General features: G+C 35.5%; 1 protein-coding gene across 2 annotated transcripts in view; it reads right to left on the minus strand.

Moving 5' to 3' along the window:
- The window catches only part of LOC138335337 (WD repeat-containing protein 11-like), a 34,542-nt gene extending 21,154 nt beyond the window's left edge, over positions 1-13,388 (minus strand). For both annotated transcript variants that reach the window (XM_069284377.1, XM_069284376.1), the window contains exons 1-14: positions 13,212-13,388; positions 11,003-11,072; positions 9,054-9,095; positions 8,400-8,553; positions 7,480-7,653; positions 6,754-6,855; positions 6,310-6,421; positions 5,685-5,859; positions 4,241-4,364; positions 3,541-3,728; positions 2,158-2,483; positions 1,490-1,570; positions 899-1,005; positions 533-605 (exon numbers count right to left, since the gene is read on the minus strand). In XM_069284377.1, the coding sequence (XP_069140478.1) occupies positions 533-605; positions 899-1,005; positions 1,490-1,570; positions 2,158-2,483; positions 3,541-3,728; positions 4,241-4,364; positions 5,685-5,859; positions 6,310-6,421; positions 6,754-6,855; positions 7,480-7,653; positions 8,400-8,553; positions 9,054-9,095; positions 11,003-11,072; positions 13,212-13,276 (1,793 nt within the window). In that variant the 5' untranslated portion in view covers positions 13,277-13,388. The remainder of the gene's footprint in view (positions 1-532; positions 606-898; positions 1,006-1,489; positions 1,571-2,157; positions 2,484-3,540; positions 3,729-4,240; positions 4,365-5,684; positions 5,860-6,309; positions 6,422-6,753; positions 6,856-7,479; positions 7,654-8,399; positions 8,554-9,053; positions 9,096-11,002; positions 11,073-13,211) is intronic.
- Positions 13,389-13,534: the final 146 nt, after the last annotated feature.

The following is a 13,534-nucleotide window of genomic DNA, read 5'->3' on the forward strand; positions in this document are numbered from 1 at the left end:
TGTTGGGAAACAGAAAGGAATGAACACAAGTTTCTATAGAAATCATTCTTTGATGAATTAATCAGTACAAGACTTGCTGCTAATGTTTCTTCATATCTAAATATGTCAAACTTCTAATAATATCACTAGCACAAGCTAAATTTATAACAATGCCTTGTCAAAACTTTGTTTTTTGTTTAATTCTCATTATGACATTTACTACTTATTAGACTAAATTATGACTTATATTACAGTGATCCTCCAATAATATGGACGCTGATGGTATGGAAAATTCTCACTCCCGACAGAAATGTTAGGAAATGAATTACCATAAAGTGGCAAAGTACACAAAATTTGGTAGTCTGGAAACTTTGTAATCCAAATGTTTTAGGCTGAGATTGAAGGTGTCCATATTATCAAGGGTTTACTGTATACATTTTGTTTTATTAAGGGTGTATTTGACACTCCTTTTCTTCTTCTTAGTAATGTGCTATCAAATCCACCACTGATGGATGTGCAAGAGTAAATAACTCTGTATGTGCCACAGACTTACTTGAGATAAGAGATTCTGAGGAGTTCTATTGGCGGTTCATGGTCATGGTTGTTACGTAATGTTGTTAATTTCCCTGTAAAATAAGCAAGTGTTCATATGTTATAATCAGCTAAATAGTTTGTCATTAAATGTTTAAAAAATAAAAATGTAACTTTTTGTCATTGGTAAATGTATGGAAACATTTAATGGGGCTCGGGCAATATCTAGAGAAATATTACACCTTTGGGTAAATAAACCTTCATATTACACTGCCACTGGGGCAATAAATGTATAATTATAATTTGAAACTCTTATTTCTCATAATTTTAATCTGTGCATATACAACTGATGTAAAGTAATTTTCTTTAATTTAAGTAAACGTCTTACCAGACAGGACGTCTACCATGAAGAGCTCATTCTTGACCAGTCCAGTCTGACCAGGGTTGGGATAGGAGAAGGACATGAAACTCTTCAAACTTGACCATTCAATGCCTCTGTAATGACCACAAAAAATATATACAGGTTGTGTTAGAGAATTACAAAATACAAAATTGTTTGATATCGCTTCATGAAAGCAGTAGCTCCTATAACCACGGAAATGTTTTTTTAGGTCAGACAGAAAATTAATTCATCTGCCATCAGGTCAACCTTTCCGGTGAAAATTCAGTAATCAATGTTACAACAGGACTCAGGATCCTGAAATAGACTGAAGTCCAAAACGACCTTAATTTTAAACTCAGCCAATCAAAGATGATGTTATAAACAGTTACAGTATTCATGATTGGCTATGTCAAAGAACTTTTCATGAACCCAGAGCCTGATCACTAGAACATAATATTTTGATAATTTCATCATATACATTATGTCATCTGATTAACAGCTAATTAACATCCTGAAACACGTTCAAAGCTTAAATGAACTTATTTTCTTGTCTCTGGGATATGATTATAATGCATGTTCTCATTAGGATTTTCGTACCTGACAGGTCCAGCGTGCACGCTGTATTCTCGTTCAATCTGTCCACTTGACACATGAAGTATCTGTATAGTCCCGCTGTTACTGCCTACAACACAAGGTTAAATATTGTATTACAGTCGAACCTGTCTAATTAGACACCTCTAGGGACAGTGATTAGTGATTGATTAGTGTCTAATAAGACAGGTGTCTTAATATACAAGTAATCACTAACATGAGGTATCTTTATGGTCCCGCCTACAACACAAGGTATCATACAGTCAAACCTGTCATAGTGACCACCTGCTTAATAAGACCACTTTTCTAGGGCTTCAAATGACCAATTTTAACACATTTCACACATGGGAATGAAAACAACTTTAATATCTGGATACAAAAAAAAGAATTCATGCATTCTCCCCATCCCTACCTGATCACTCAATCTGATCTGTCAGGTGACTTCATTTCAAAAAAACCTTATCCTATCTCATCTGGAAATTGAACTAATGTAAAACAACTTTCTTTCATGGCAACTAATTTTTGCAATTTCCATTTCCAGTTACTGAAGATTAACATTTGCTAGTTTAAATTTGAATGGAAATTCCTGTCAAACTACCAATGTCTGTAATACTGAAATGTCCTACCTCAGTCCAGTCGTTTACTATAATTTGCTATAACCAACCTAAATGTACTTGCCTATGGCCAGCAGAGGTTGATAGATACTCCAGTTTTTGGTAGTGAGAGGCGGACACATCCTGACTACTGTTATAGGAGTGGAGACCCCGCTCATCAGCCCTGTCATCATAAACTTCAGGGCCACACCCTTCCCCAGCTGGAACGCCTGGTTATCAGGGGTCATGACCTGTGATTGACCAATCATATCACAGAGCGAGAGTTTGGGAGGAGCGACGTCTGTGATCACTGGTAGTTTCTCGGTAGTACTGAGTTTGGAGATGTCTTCTGGTATAGAGGACCCTGGCGTATGGAGAGGTGAGTGACTGTGTCGGCCATTGTGTACCTGTTAATGTTATCAAATACACATGCACTGTAAGCTTCGAGACGCTGTTTTCCTACTTTGATTCAAGGCTATTAAATTTCAAGATTTTACATTTCAAAACAAATTTGCAAGATGCAAAGATTACTGTTTGTGGATTTAAAAATTGTATGGGGATTCATATCAATTTCTGTGATGTTGTAATCAATACGTGGAGATTAACTTTCGCTAATTTACCAAGGTACATGAATTGAAATAAAATTTATGGAAATAAATCACACACAAAAGAAAGTTGGTTTACAGTATACCAAGAAGTCATATTTATATGATCAACATATTCATTTTTTTATTGAACATAGACATTTTGGCTGCTAATACAAAGAATTAACATCCTAAGAATATACAGTAAAACCTCGTTAGACAAAATTGTTGATTGAATTTCACATATAAATCAGACTGCAGTGTATTAGATCTTTAAACTATAAACGCACAGTACATATTTTGGCGGTAAGCAAACTTTTGTTGGTTTGTTTTTTGGCGCCAGGCATTTTGCACTGAAATATGTTTATGCTATGTTGTAAGCAACAGCAATTACTACAAGTGTACAAATTCTCCTCTGCGCTAACCTGTTCAAAATCTAATTTGCGATCAAATTTTGTTTGCACCAAAATCAGTATGTTCAAAGTATTTAGTGGGTAGTCCCCTTATTGGACCAACAAAATACTTCTTATTAAGTCAAGCATTCTAGCTATATAATGAATTAAAGATAATGAGCTGTTCAACTATTCCATCTTTACAAATTACAGAGTTACCTCCCTTGCCAGTAGGCATTGATTGTGACGTCATTATTTTGCGAGGAAAACTCACATCGTTTTCACTGGAACGTATTAAGTTTTGATTGTGACGTCATTATTTTGTTAGCGAAGCTCATGCAGGTTCTCTAAAAAGTATGAATTTACCATGCAAACATATGACGTCACATTCAATACCTACCCGCAAGGGCAGATAACTCCGTAATAAATGCAAATAAATAATATTTTTACTTGATTCAAGAAATGTTTTTTCATTGAGTAATACACACCATGGGTTCCATCATCAACATTTCCCAGAAAATCACACGGCTATCTGTCATGATCAGGACAACAGATCGTTCAAACATAGGACAGCAGGCGATGCCCACAACCTTACTGTGTCTCGTCACACGTAGGCTGTCAGACTGACATCTCATGTCGTACGCGACGTCCATAGACACATGGGGAGGGGAATCATCTGTACCAACCAATGGTATAACTCTCATAAAGGTGAATTTAAAGTTATATGAGCCGTAATTTTCATATTCATGAAACCAAAAAAAGCGTTAAGTATGTTATTAGCCACCAAAAGTAACGGTTTTAATTTTACATGTACAAGTAAGAGTTCAAAATGAATTTTGGCTGTACTGCAGTGAAATGTATACATATGGTCAAACCATGAAACCAAGTTGTGGTCTACAAAATTGTAAACTGATTATGACTGAAGTGCTGAAGCAAAATGCCTGTATATTTAAATTGAACTAGTCCTACAAGTAAATTTTTGGGGTTTACTAGCCTAAGTCCAAATGGCTTTTAGTGATGTGAAATAAAAAAGATTAACTTGAATTCTTACACAGGGAAAAATATTTTAGAAAATGAGATAATTTTGATAAAATCCTTTTTTTTGGTAGGATTTAAATTTTGAAGACAATTCAACCTAAGTTCATATTAAGTTAAATACTTGAAACATAGTACAGAATGTATGACTACCAAAGGCACCGACTCCCTCCGATGCGGGTGTGGTGATAACGTTGGTCTTCCTCCTCACTCTCGTCGTAATGCTGCCGTTCTCATGTAAGCATAGCATGACGTCTCGCTGTCGTAGTGGTAGAACCTGTAGAAAACAAACATTTCTTATGTGAACTGTAAGGTCCTTATTTAAATGCGTTAAGCAGTAACAATGTAAATATAACACAGTTGACATTTCCTAAGAACATATAGATATCTAAAATGACCAGAAAATCAAAGAAAAACTGGAAATTAGTCTTCAGATCACAGGAGATTTCACATCAGTACCGGTATTACAAATGGTGACTACTTGAGTCGACTATACACATGGTAACCCTATAATCTGTATGAACTCATGTGTATGGTTAACCTATTCAAATATGGATGGTGACACTATACGAACGATGAAGCCTTTCTTGTACAAGTGGTGTGACCGCTAACATATACAAATAGTGACCCCTTACCTATACATATGGTGACCCCTTTCCTGTACAAATAGTGACCCCTTACCTGTACAAATGGTGACCCCTTACCTGTACAAATGGTGACCTCTTACCTGTACAAATAGTGACCCCTTACCTGTACAAACAGTGACCCCTTACCTGTACAAATGATGACCCCTTACCTGTACAAATGGTGACCCCTTATCTGAACAAATGGTGATCCCTTACCTGTACAAATGGTGACCTCTTACCTGTACAAATGGTGACCCCTTACCTGTACAAATGGTGACCCCTTACCTGTACAAATGGTGACCCCTTACCTGTACAAATGGTGACCCCTTACCTGTACAAATGGTGACCTCTTACCTGTACAAACGGTGACCCCTTACCTGTACAAACAGTGATCCCTTATAATTACCTGTACAAACGGTGAGCCTGTTTCTCTCCATGGTTGTAATGCAAACGGTGACCCCTTACCTGTACAAACAGTGACCAATTTCCTGTACAAATGGTGACCCCTTACCTGTACAAATGGTGACCCCTTACCTGTACAAATGGTGACCCCTTACCTGTACAAATGGTGACCCCTTACCTGTACAAATTATGACCCCTTACCTGTAAAAACAGTGACCCATTACCTGTACAAACGGTGACCCCTTACCTATACAAAGGATGACCCCTTACCTGTACAAACAGTGACCCATTACCTGTACAAATGGTGACCCCTTACCTGTACAAGCGGTGACCCCTTACCTGTACAAATGGTGACCCCTTACCTGTACAAATGGTGACCCCTTACCTGTACAAGCGGTGACCCCTTACCTGTACAAATAGTGACCCCTTAACTTTACAAATAGTGACCCCTTACCTGTACAAATGGTGACCTCTTACCTATACAAATGGTGACCCCTTACCTGTACAAACGGTGACCCCTTACCTGTACAAATGGTGACCCCTTACCTGTACAAATGATGACCCCTTACCTGTACAAACGGTGAGCCTGTTCTCTCCATGGTTATAATGCCGACTGTCTGGTTGATCTCAAGGTCGAGGAGAAGGATCTCCCGAGGGTACACTAGGATTAGATGATGACGACACGCCCGGTGAAACTCCAGCTGTAGACATTCATTCAAGGTCACTGACTCCTCTTCTCCAGACCTGTGTGTAGACACATTATGTATTTGGCAGAGTCCATAAAGATTCAAATTGTTACCGTATTCAACCCAACAATCACCCCATCCCTATAAGTGTCCCTCCACCTTTTTAGGCTTCAATTTGACTTACTTTGACTGCAAATTATGAAAACTATGTAGATCTCCTTACCGATGTCTTTTGCCAATTGATATATATATATGGCTTGCTTTGTAGAATAGTTTGATATTTCCTTCATTTTTCATGCACCCTGAGCACTTATTGGGTCGAATATGGTATGTTCTTTTCATATCATGTTCATCAATCTACAACAACTCAACAGACAAAAAAATTCACATACCAGAGTAGTTATCAAAGCCACTCACTCCCGTTCAAACTTTTCAAACAATGTGTCTGTTTTGCGGAAACAAATTCTGCAGTATCTGTTTTTTGTAAACTTAAGTAATATGATCTTACCTTTTGCTTGAAACTTCTCCAACAAGCATTTTACTCATCCGTTTGGCGAGGTTGCGGGAAGTTGACTTTTTGTCCAAACTGCTACTGGAGCCTTCAGCTTTGATGTTTGAAGCTATAAAGATAAATTCAGAATAAAATATAATATCGAAATACAGGATTTCTTATTTGACATGGTGCCACATCATTAAATGAGTTTGTCTCTTCATCAAAGTAAGGAGAAGCTGAGCAGCTAATTTTTTAAACTTGGGAAAGAGAGTTTAAAGAGATGAGGAGGTGCATTTCTTACTCTTACCTTGATTTGAGGGGCTAGAGATGTAAAACTTCTTGCCATTACTCGAAGGCGACAGGGGGTTTTGTAGGGGGTGTTGTAGGGGGTTTTGTAGGGGGTGTTGGAGGGGTTGGAGGGGTGTTCAGAGTATAAAGAGATGCAATTCTTACTCTTACCTTGACTTGAGGGGCTAGAGATGTAAAATTTCTTGCCATTACTGGATGGTGTCTTTGTGATTGAGAAGTCGTCCACAAACACAATGCAGTCTTGGCCGAGAACTAGAAAATACAAACGTTAATTCAATATATTTCCAATACTAATTTTGATTTGAAACAATAGATAATGCCTGAACAATTACAACAATACATTTGAAGTAAAACTGACATCTGCATAACACATTTACAAAAAGATAAAATCAATTTAACATACTGGTACCATATTTGCCATAATAAGCACCCTGGGGGCTTAAAAATTCATAACAAAAGGACGTTTATTAAGGAACCAAAATGTATATGTGTTATTAATTCACATGTAAGAAACCTCTAAAAAATCAGCTATATTTTAACTCTTTCTGTACTCACAGCATATTAATCTGTCACATTAAACAAGCATATGCCATATTTCCTTTAACTGATACCCATTATAATGTTGTCATCACATATGGAAGACAGGCAAGTTCATGTAATATGTGATACAATGCTGATGTTATAAGCATCACAAGTTGTATAACATTTTTAAGTCCATACGATGGGATGTGGGGGTGTGGGGCGTTTAATCATTTAGATGAATTCAACTCCTTATCCAGCAGAGGAAAGGGGCATATATAGAGGGAGAGGAGATAATTACAGTGAATATGGTAATATCTCCTATGAATATTCATCTGTGGTTCCATTAATACTTACATGCCACATTTCTAATGTTGAACGGATCAAATGAGAAAGACAAGAGAGGTTCTGTATAGGATTTCTTCCACAATTTTGTTCCGGTGTCAGCGTTCCATAATATCAGTGAATACGGGGGATGTAGTGCCACCAGGAGGTCGTGTGAAGCATCCTGATTGGACAACCATTCCAGATCTGATCCAATCAAAACAAACATTATCAGAAATATTAGTAATCAGGGGGTAGGACACTTTGATAAATGAAGACATTTAGGTATATTGTATCTCCCTGAACACTATAAGGTACTTAGATTTCATATACTAGGCTCTGATTTCTGGAAACAAAATTGCAGTCGTCTTCGGTCAAAACTTGAGTTTTTCTCCTTATGTGACTTACATGAAAATTTTGTAACATAAGTAACTTAAGTTTATTTCGAAAAATTGGCACCATCTACTACTTGCAATAAGGCTTAGGAATTTACTACATGTAACCTCAATCTCAAATTGACCAAATTTCATCAAAATAGAATTAAATTAAACTTTTCACTTTCAGGCAAGACTTCTAACCCGAAATGGATCAGAATGTCACATAAGTTTGAACAGATGTCCTGAGTTATAGTCTCAGTAAATCTTGGTTAATTTTTGGGTCAGATTATAGACCTGTTAATACAAGATTTATTAAAATATGTAAAAATACATTGTATCATATATTTGCTATCCTGTATTTGCACATGAAGAGTTATCTGCCCTTGTAAGTAGTTATTAATTGTGACTTCATGTATTTGCAGGCGTAACACAATGATTACTAAAATGGTAGGTCAAAATATGACTTTCACCCACAAAAAAATGATGTCACAATCACTTAAATGGTAGGTCAAAATACCTACCCACAAGGGAGATAACTCTGTAATATGCAAAGACGGTATAACAGTTACTTCTCACCTTGTATAGGTCTCTGGCCATCTGAGAACTCGGCTTTAGACTGACCCTGAATAACATCCCATGTGATGATGACGCCGCTAGCGTCTGCCGAAACAAGACGAAGGTTGTACGGACTGCTCGTGTCATGGTTATAGTTCTCTCGAGCCCATTTCACCTTAAATACACAATTTCATGTAAATCATCCATTATTTTCATTGAGTTTGAGGAGAAAAGTTTCATTTTCCAAATTTTGCAATCTGACTTCAAGATTACACATGAGTTTATATAATTAGCCATTCTAATCTCTGGGACTATATATATGTATGTCAATGTCCTGTGAAATCGCAAAAATATCATCATCACCAAAATAACAAGCTGTACATCATTTATTTAAGAAAGTAGAAAAATTTTAATATCATTAATGATTTGTATTCTAGAAACTGCATCCTCATTTGCAAGGGATTTCATTTTCAATTTTGTAAACAGTATAAAATATTATGGTCATACTTTAGAATTTGTTTTAGAAAAGGTTCCACCATCTATTTTGTTAAGCATTCTATTTACTGTAAATTGACTGTAAGAGAAACTACAGGTAAATAGCATTTATACTTCTTCATAAAAATTTTAAGTGAGTATTTCTTTTCAGAGAATTTCCTTTAAAAGTTATAGTCTTACCTTAACAACATTTGACTTGTGTTTGTCTAGAACTTGAATCACCTTTAATAAAAACAATAGAAACGTCAATAAAATAAATGACATATGAGTTTGACTGTTTTTGAAATCATGTCAACAAATATATAGCTGTTTTTGAAATCATGTCAACAAATATATAATGTATGTAAAAAAGTATTACTCAAGACTGAACATTAAAATTTGTACATATATCGGAAAAAAAACTAGTTCTAATGGAAATTAGATCAGTCGGTTTTACTGTGATATGCATGAAATGCCCATGATGGTGACATGTGTGTGAAATGTTCTAACTCGCTCGCTGTCCGCCATTACACATTGTGGTCAAACTTCTTGTATGCCGAACCCTGTCCCTTGCTCGTAGAGTAATGCAATTTTTGTCTAGAACTGCTCAAATCGCTCTGACGGTAGTGTGTTTACCTTGTTAGGTGAATTGTCTTGCCTAAAAATCATTTTATCACCTTCTCAGTGGTTATGTAGTTCATTTGTTTAACGTGCGTGCCTTTGACTCGGGTATGCGTACAGCGTCCATATTGTACCTGCTTAATCGTATTGATCAACGATTTGATATTTGAACGATATTAATTAAAATACTTAACAATGTCGAGGAATTTGTCAATGTTTTACGTTATATATTTCATAAGAAATGTAGAACAATACATTTATGCTATATTTGGCTTCTTGGTTATGTAAAAGAATTAGCCTGAGTGAAATGTATGTTAAAAAGTATTACTCAAGACTGAAAATAGCTTCAAAATATGATATACTGTATTCGCTGTAACTAGTGCCCAGGCTGCTTAAAAATTATAACAAAAGGTTATTATTATAGATAACAAAAATGTACATTGTGGACGAAAAACCTCTAAAAATGTCAGCCACATTTGAACAGTGATTTTTCTCCTTATATAACTGGGGTCGGTAAACGACCCCATTCCCAGTGGCAAACACCCTATTTTTTCCCCAATTACAATGAAAAATTCCCAAATTAAATCGCTGAAAAACAAATAAAATCCGGAAATCTCTCCCCTCATTGTCTAATCTAAAACAAACTACTCTGAAACTGCTTTGATGGACGTCACCTTTTGATAAATGAAACAGTTTATTGTTTTACAATATCTAATCACCTATAATACCAAGTTTAGTAATGAGTAACTTTTTCCCAAAAATGCTCTTTTTGTGATTCAAAATTCCCAATTTGTTACAAAATCTTTTTTCCCAAAATACCCTGAAAAATAACTGGAACTCTTTCTGTACTAATGGCACATTAATCTGTCTCAGTAAACATGCCTTCTTTCCTTTACCTGATTTGCATTATTACCCGGTATGTTATGATTCACATGTGAAAGACTCTCAAGTTTATGTACATACATGTTACCGATAAATATGGGATAAAATGCCATTAATATAAGCATCACACAGTTTTGAAATATTGTTAAAGCCATGAGATAGAGGGGGGGGGTGTGGTAGATAGAGGGGGGGGTGTTATATATATTATAACTTCAACTCCACCAGGAAAAGGGAGCTGGCACTTAAAGGGGGAGGGGCGTTAATTTACAGCAAATACAGTATAACATACAATATGATCTATCTAAATGAATCATTAGTCCCCATCCCTATGTGAATCTTAATAGAACTTAATTACAAGTTTTCCGACTGATGTAGGTCAAAGGTCGAAACATGGATCATAACCTCCTTGTTTTCAAATTATAAACTGATCGACTCACCTATATATAGCTAGATAAAAGTTTAAGATGTGATATATGAATCAAATATATTCCAGATAAAAATAAGTAAAGTATAGAACCTTAATTAATAAGATATAAATATTCAGACAAATGAACAGATGGATGGACAAACAAACATGAGAAGGGCTAGTTAAAGAATGGACAAATTAAGACTACAAACATGGTGTTAACAGTCATAAATATACAAACCTGGACATTTTTTGGATCAACAATAACAACAAAACTATGACAACCATAGGCCAGGAGTCCTTGCCACCCCCTGCAACAGAGAACATAAAAGTTAACTACAACATTCTGGCTTTATTACTGCCATTTGAAAATCAACCAGGGCCAATTTACAAGAAAATTCCTTAAAGTATTCATATTACTGTAATAGAAGTTAAGGAAAGTTCCCTGAGAGTTTTTTTTCAGAACTTCAGTAATGTTTTCATTAGGAGAATTTTACATAAAAAAAAACCCTTCCATATTAAGTTAAGCAATTTTTGTGAATATGGAGGAGAAAAAAGCATAACTAGACTGGGATAGAAAGGCCGGACCGTTAAATAAACACAAGTCAAGCTACGTCTACCCAGAGTTCACACCAGCTTGTGTCGCCAAAATTTTCGCCAAAGTGAAATTTCTTTCGCCAAATAAGATTTGTTGGAGCCAAATAAAAAAATGTATTGTTGAAATGCAGAATTATCTTTCTTCCTAATAAATGTTAAGTTTCGTTTAGGTAAGTATAGAAATGTATTAATAAACAAACACAAATGAAAGGTTCATTTTTCAGAGACAGGATGTATCATTTAGTAGAAATCTTTCTAAGCATTTTTTTTTCTTTAAAAAATATCAACATTAATTTATTGAATTTCACATATACATTACAGATACTCTTAAATTAATCCCCAAATAATTATATCTCTAAGAAATCAAAAGAAGTAAAACAGGTAAGTAATTATAACTTTATAAGCGAAATTTTACTACATTGTATTTTGATTTATTACATAAATCAATCTGATTTTGTCGGCTTTAAAAAACATGTGCACTTAAAAACGATTTTGTTTTGTTCTATGTGATGATTTTATTGTCAACTGAGTTTACCAAGCTGTAACCAGCTTCCAGGTGAACGATCACCGGTAGAGTAAAGGTGTTGTGTAAACACAACGACATTGGTCACTGTCTCTGGTAATTGACAGCTTACATGCTAGCCTACCAAGTCATGACACTAATTAATAAACAAACCCGGACTGTGATTTACCTGGACAAGATCAATTTCTACCTGTACAACTTAGGATATCATGGATGAACAGTCATGGCTTCAATTTTTGAATGAGCGATTTTTATGTCGCCAAAAAAATCGCCAAAGTCATAATTTTATTGCCAATGAAATATTTTTTTTCACCCACAAGCACAACACTACATAATTTGCATAATGTAGTCAAGATATGTAAAATCGAGAAGCATTCCGAGAGAAAAATGAACATGGCGGTGATTGTTAAAGTAAATGAGCTACACTATGTTTAAATGGAGATTCTACAAAGTACGGGTCATGACTCCTCCAAGGGAGGTTGTGGATTAACACAGTTATGGGTACCGTTTACCGCCACAAGCGTAGATTTTGTAATTTTGGCTTGGTTTTTGAGGTACTCATTAGAGGCGAGACGACATTTCGACCGGACAGGGAAATGTCTACCTTGCATATTTTTCGTAATTTTTCCGATTCACAAAGCCATAACTTCGTCAATACTTGGCCAATTTTGTTCATCAAGCACTCAATGGAAAGATAAATTATTTCTCTTTAAGGTAAGATATCCGTCAATGTTGTATAGACCCTAAAATAATCACGGTTTTAAAAAAATAGGTCCGTTTTTCTCGACCGCCGAGTTCATACCCTTGATACTATAAGATACATATATGTATACTGTTGGTTAAAAATGTTCTACATCTACCAAATAATCGACCTACTTCATCATATTGAAGATCATGTCGAAGAACATATTCGTGCCAGGTCCCTGTGATACTGGCCATATGGGTCTATTAAGTCTTTATTTTAGTTTATGCATAAAATAGCTGCTATTTTGTGCTCATTTTAATGAGATCCTGAAATTTAAAGTAGGACTGTAGGAATTCAATCAACATGCAGATACTTATTTGGTCGATTTGTGTTTTTTTTTTCTTTTTCTTTTTATGCTAAAATTGGAGAACTAAGAATCGTCTGACATCTCATTTAAAAATCCTGATGTCTTTTTTTTTCACCAATAACTTTGAATGGATGTAGTAAATATGTCATACAGTTGTGATAGTTAAGCTTTAGTGGTGCAATATTGAGATTGGAGGGAAATAAATTAAATCTTATGCGAGGGGGCGGGGTGGTAATGTCTGCTTCAAAATCTGTAAAAGGGGTTACCAAGAAACTTACCAGTCACATGCGCCTTTATTCTGAGAATGTAATGCTCCAGTTACTATCTTAGGGGCTAGCTTCATTATGTCACGATTATGACGGTCACAGGTGCAAAAATATGACAATAAACAAACTCCTTCATGGCTTCATTTTGCTACCTGTCGTCAAACTTTCCACACAGGAAGTAAGTACAATGTAGACGATAAATTTCAAAAAATCGTTGTCAAAAGGAAACGTTTTGAAAAAAAAATGCTAAAATGAAACACAAATTCAACATTTCCGTTTAACTATTAATTACAAGAAGGATATTAAATAGGTCTTATTACATTCATTAAAGATAA

The sequence above is a fragment of the Argopecten irradians genome, chromosome 11 (genome assembly GCF_041381155.1).
Source record: "Argopecten irradians isolate NY chromosome 11, Ai_NY, whole genome shotgun sequence".
Lineage (NCBI taxonomy): Eukaryota > Metazoa > Mollusca > Bivalvia > Pectinida > Pectinidae > Argopecten > Argopecten irradians.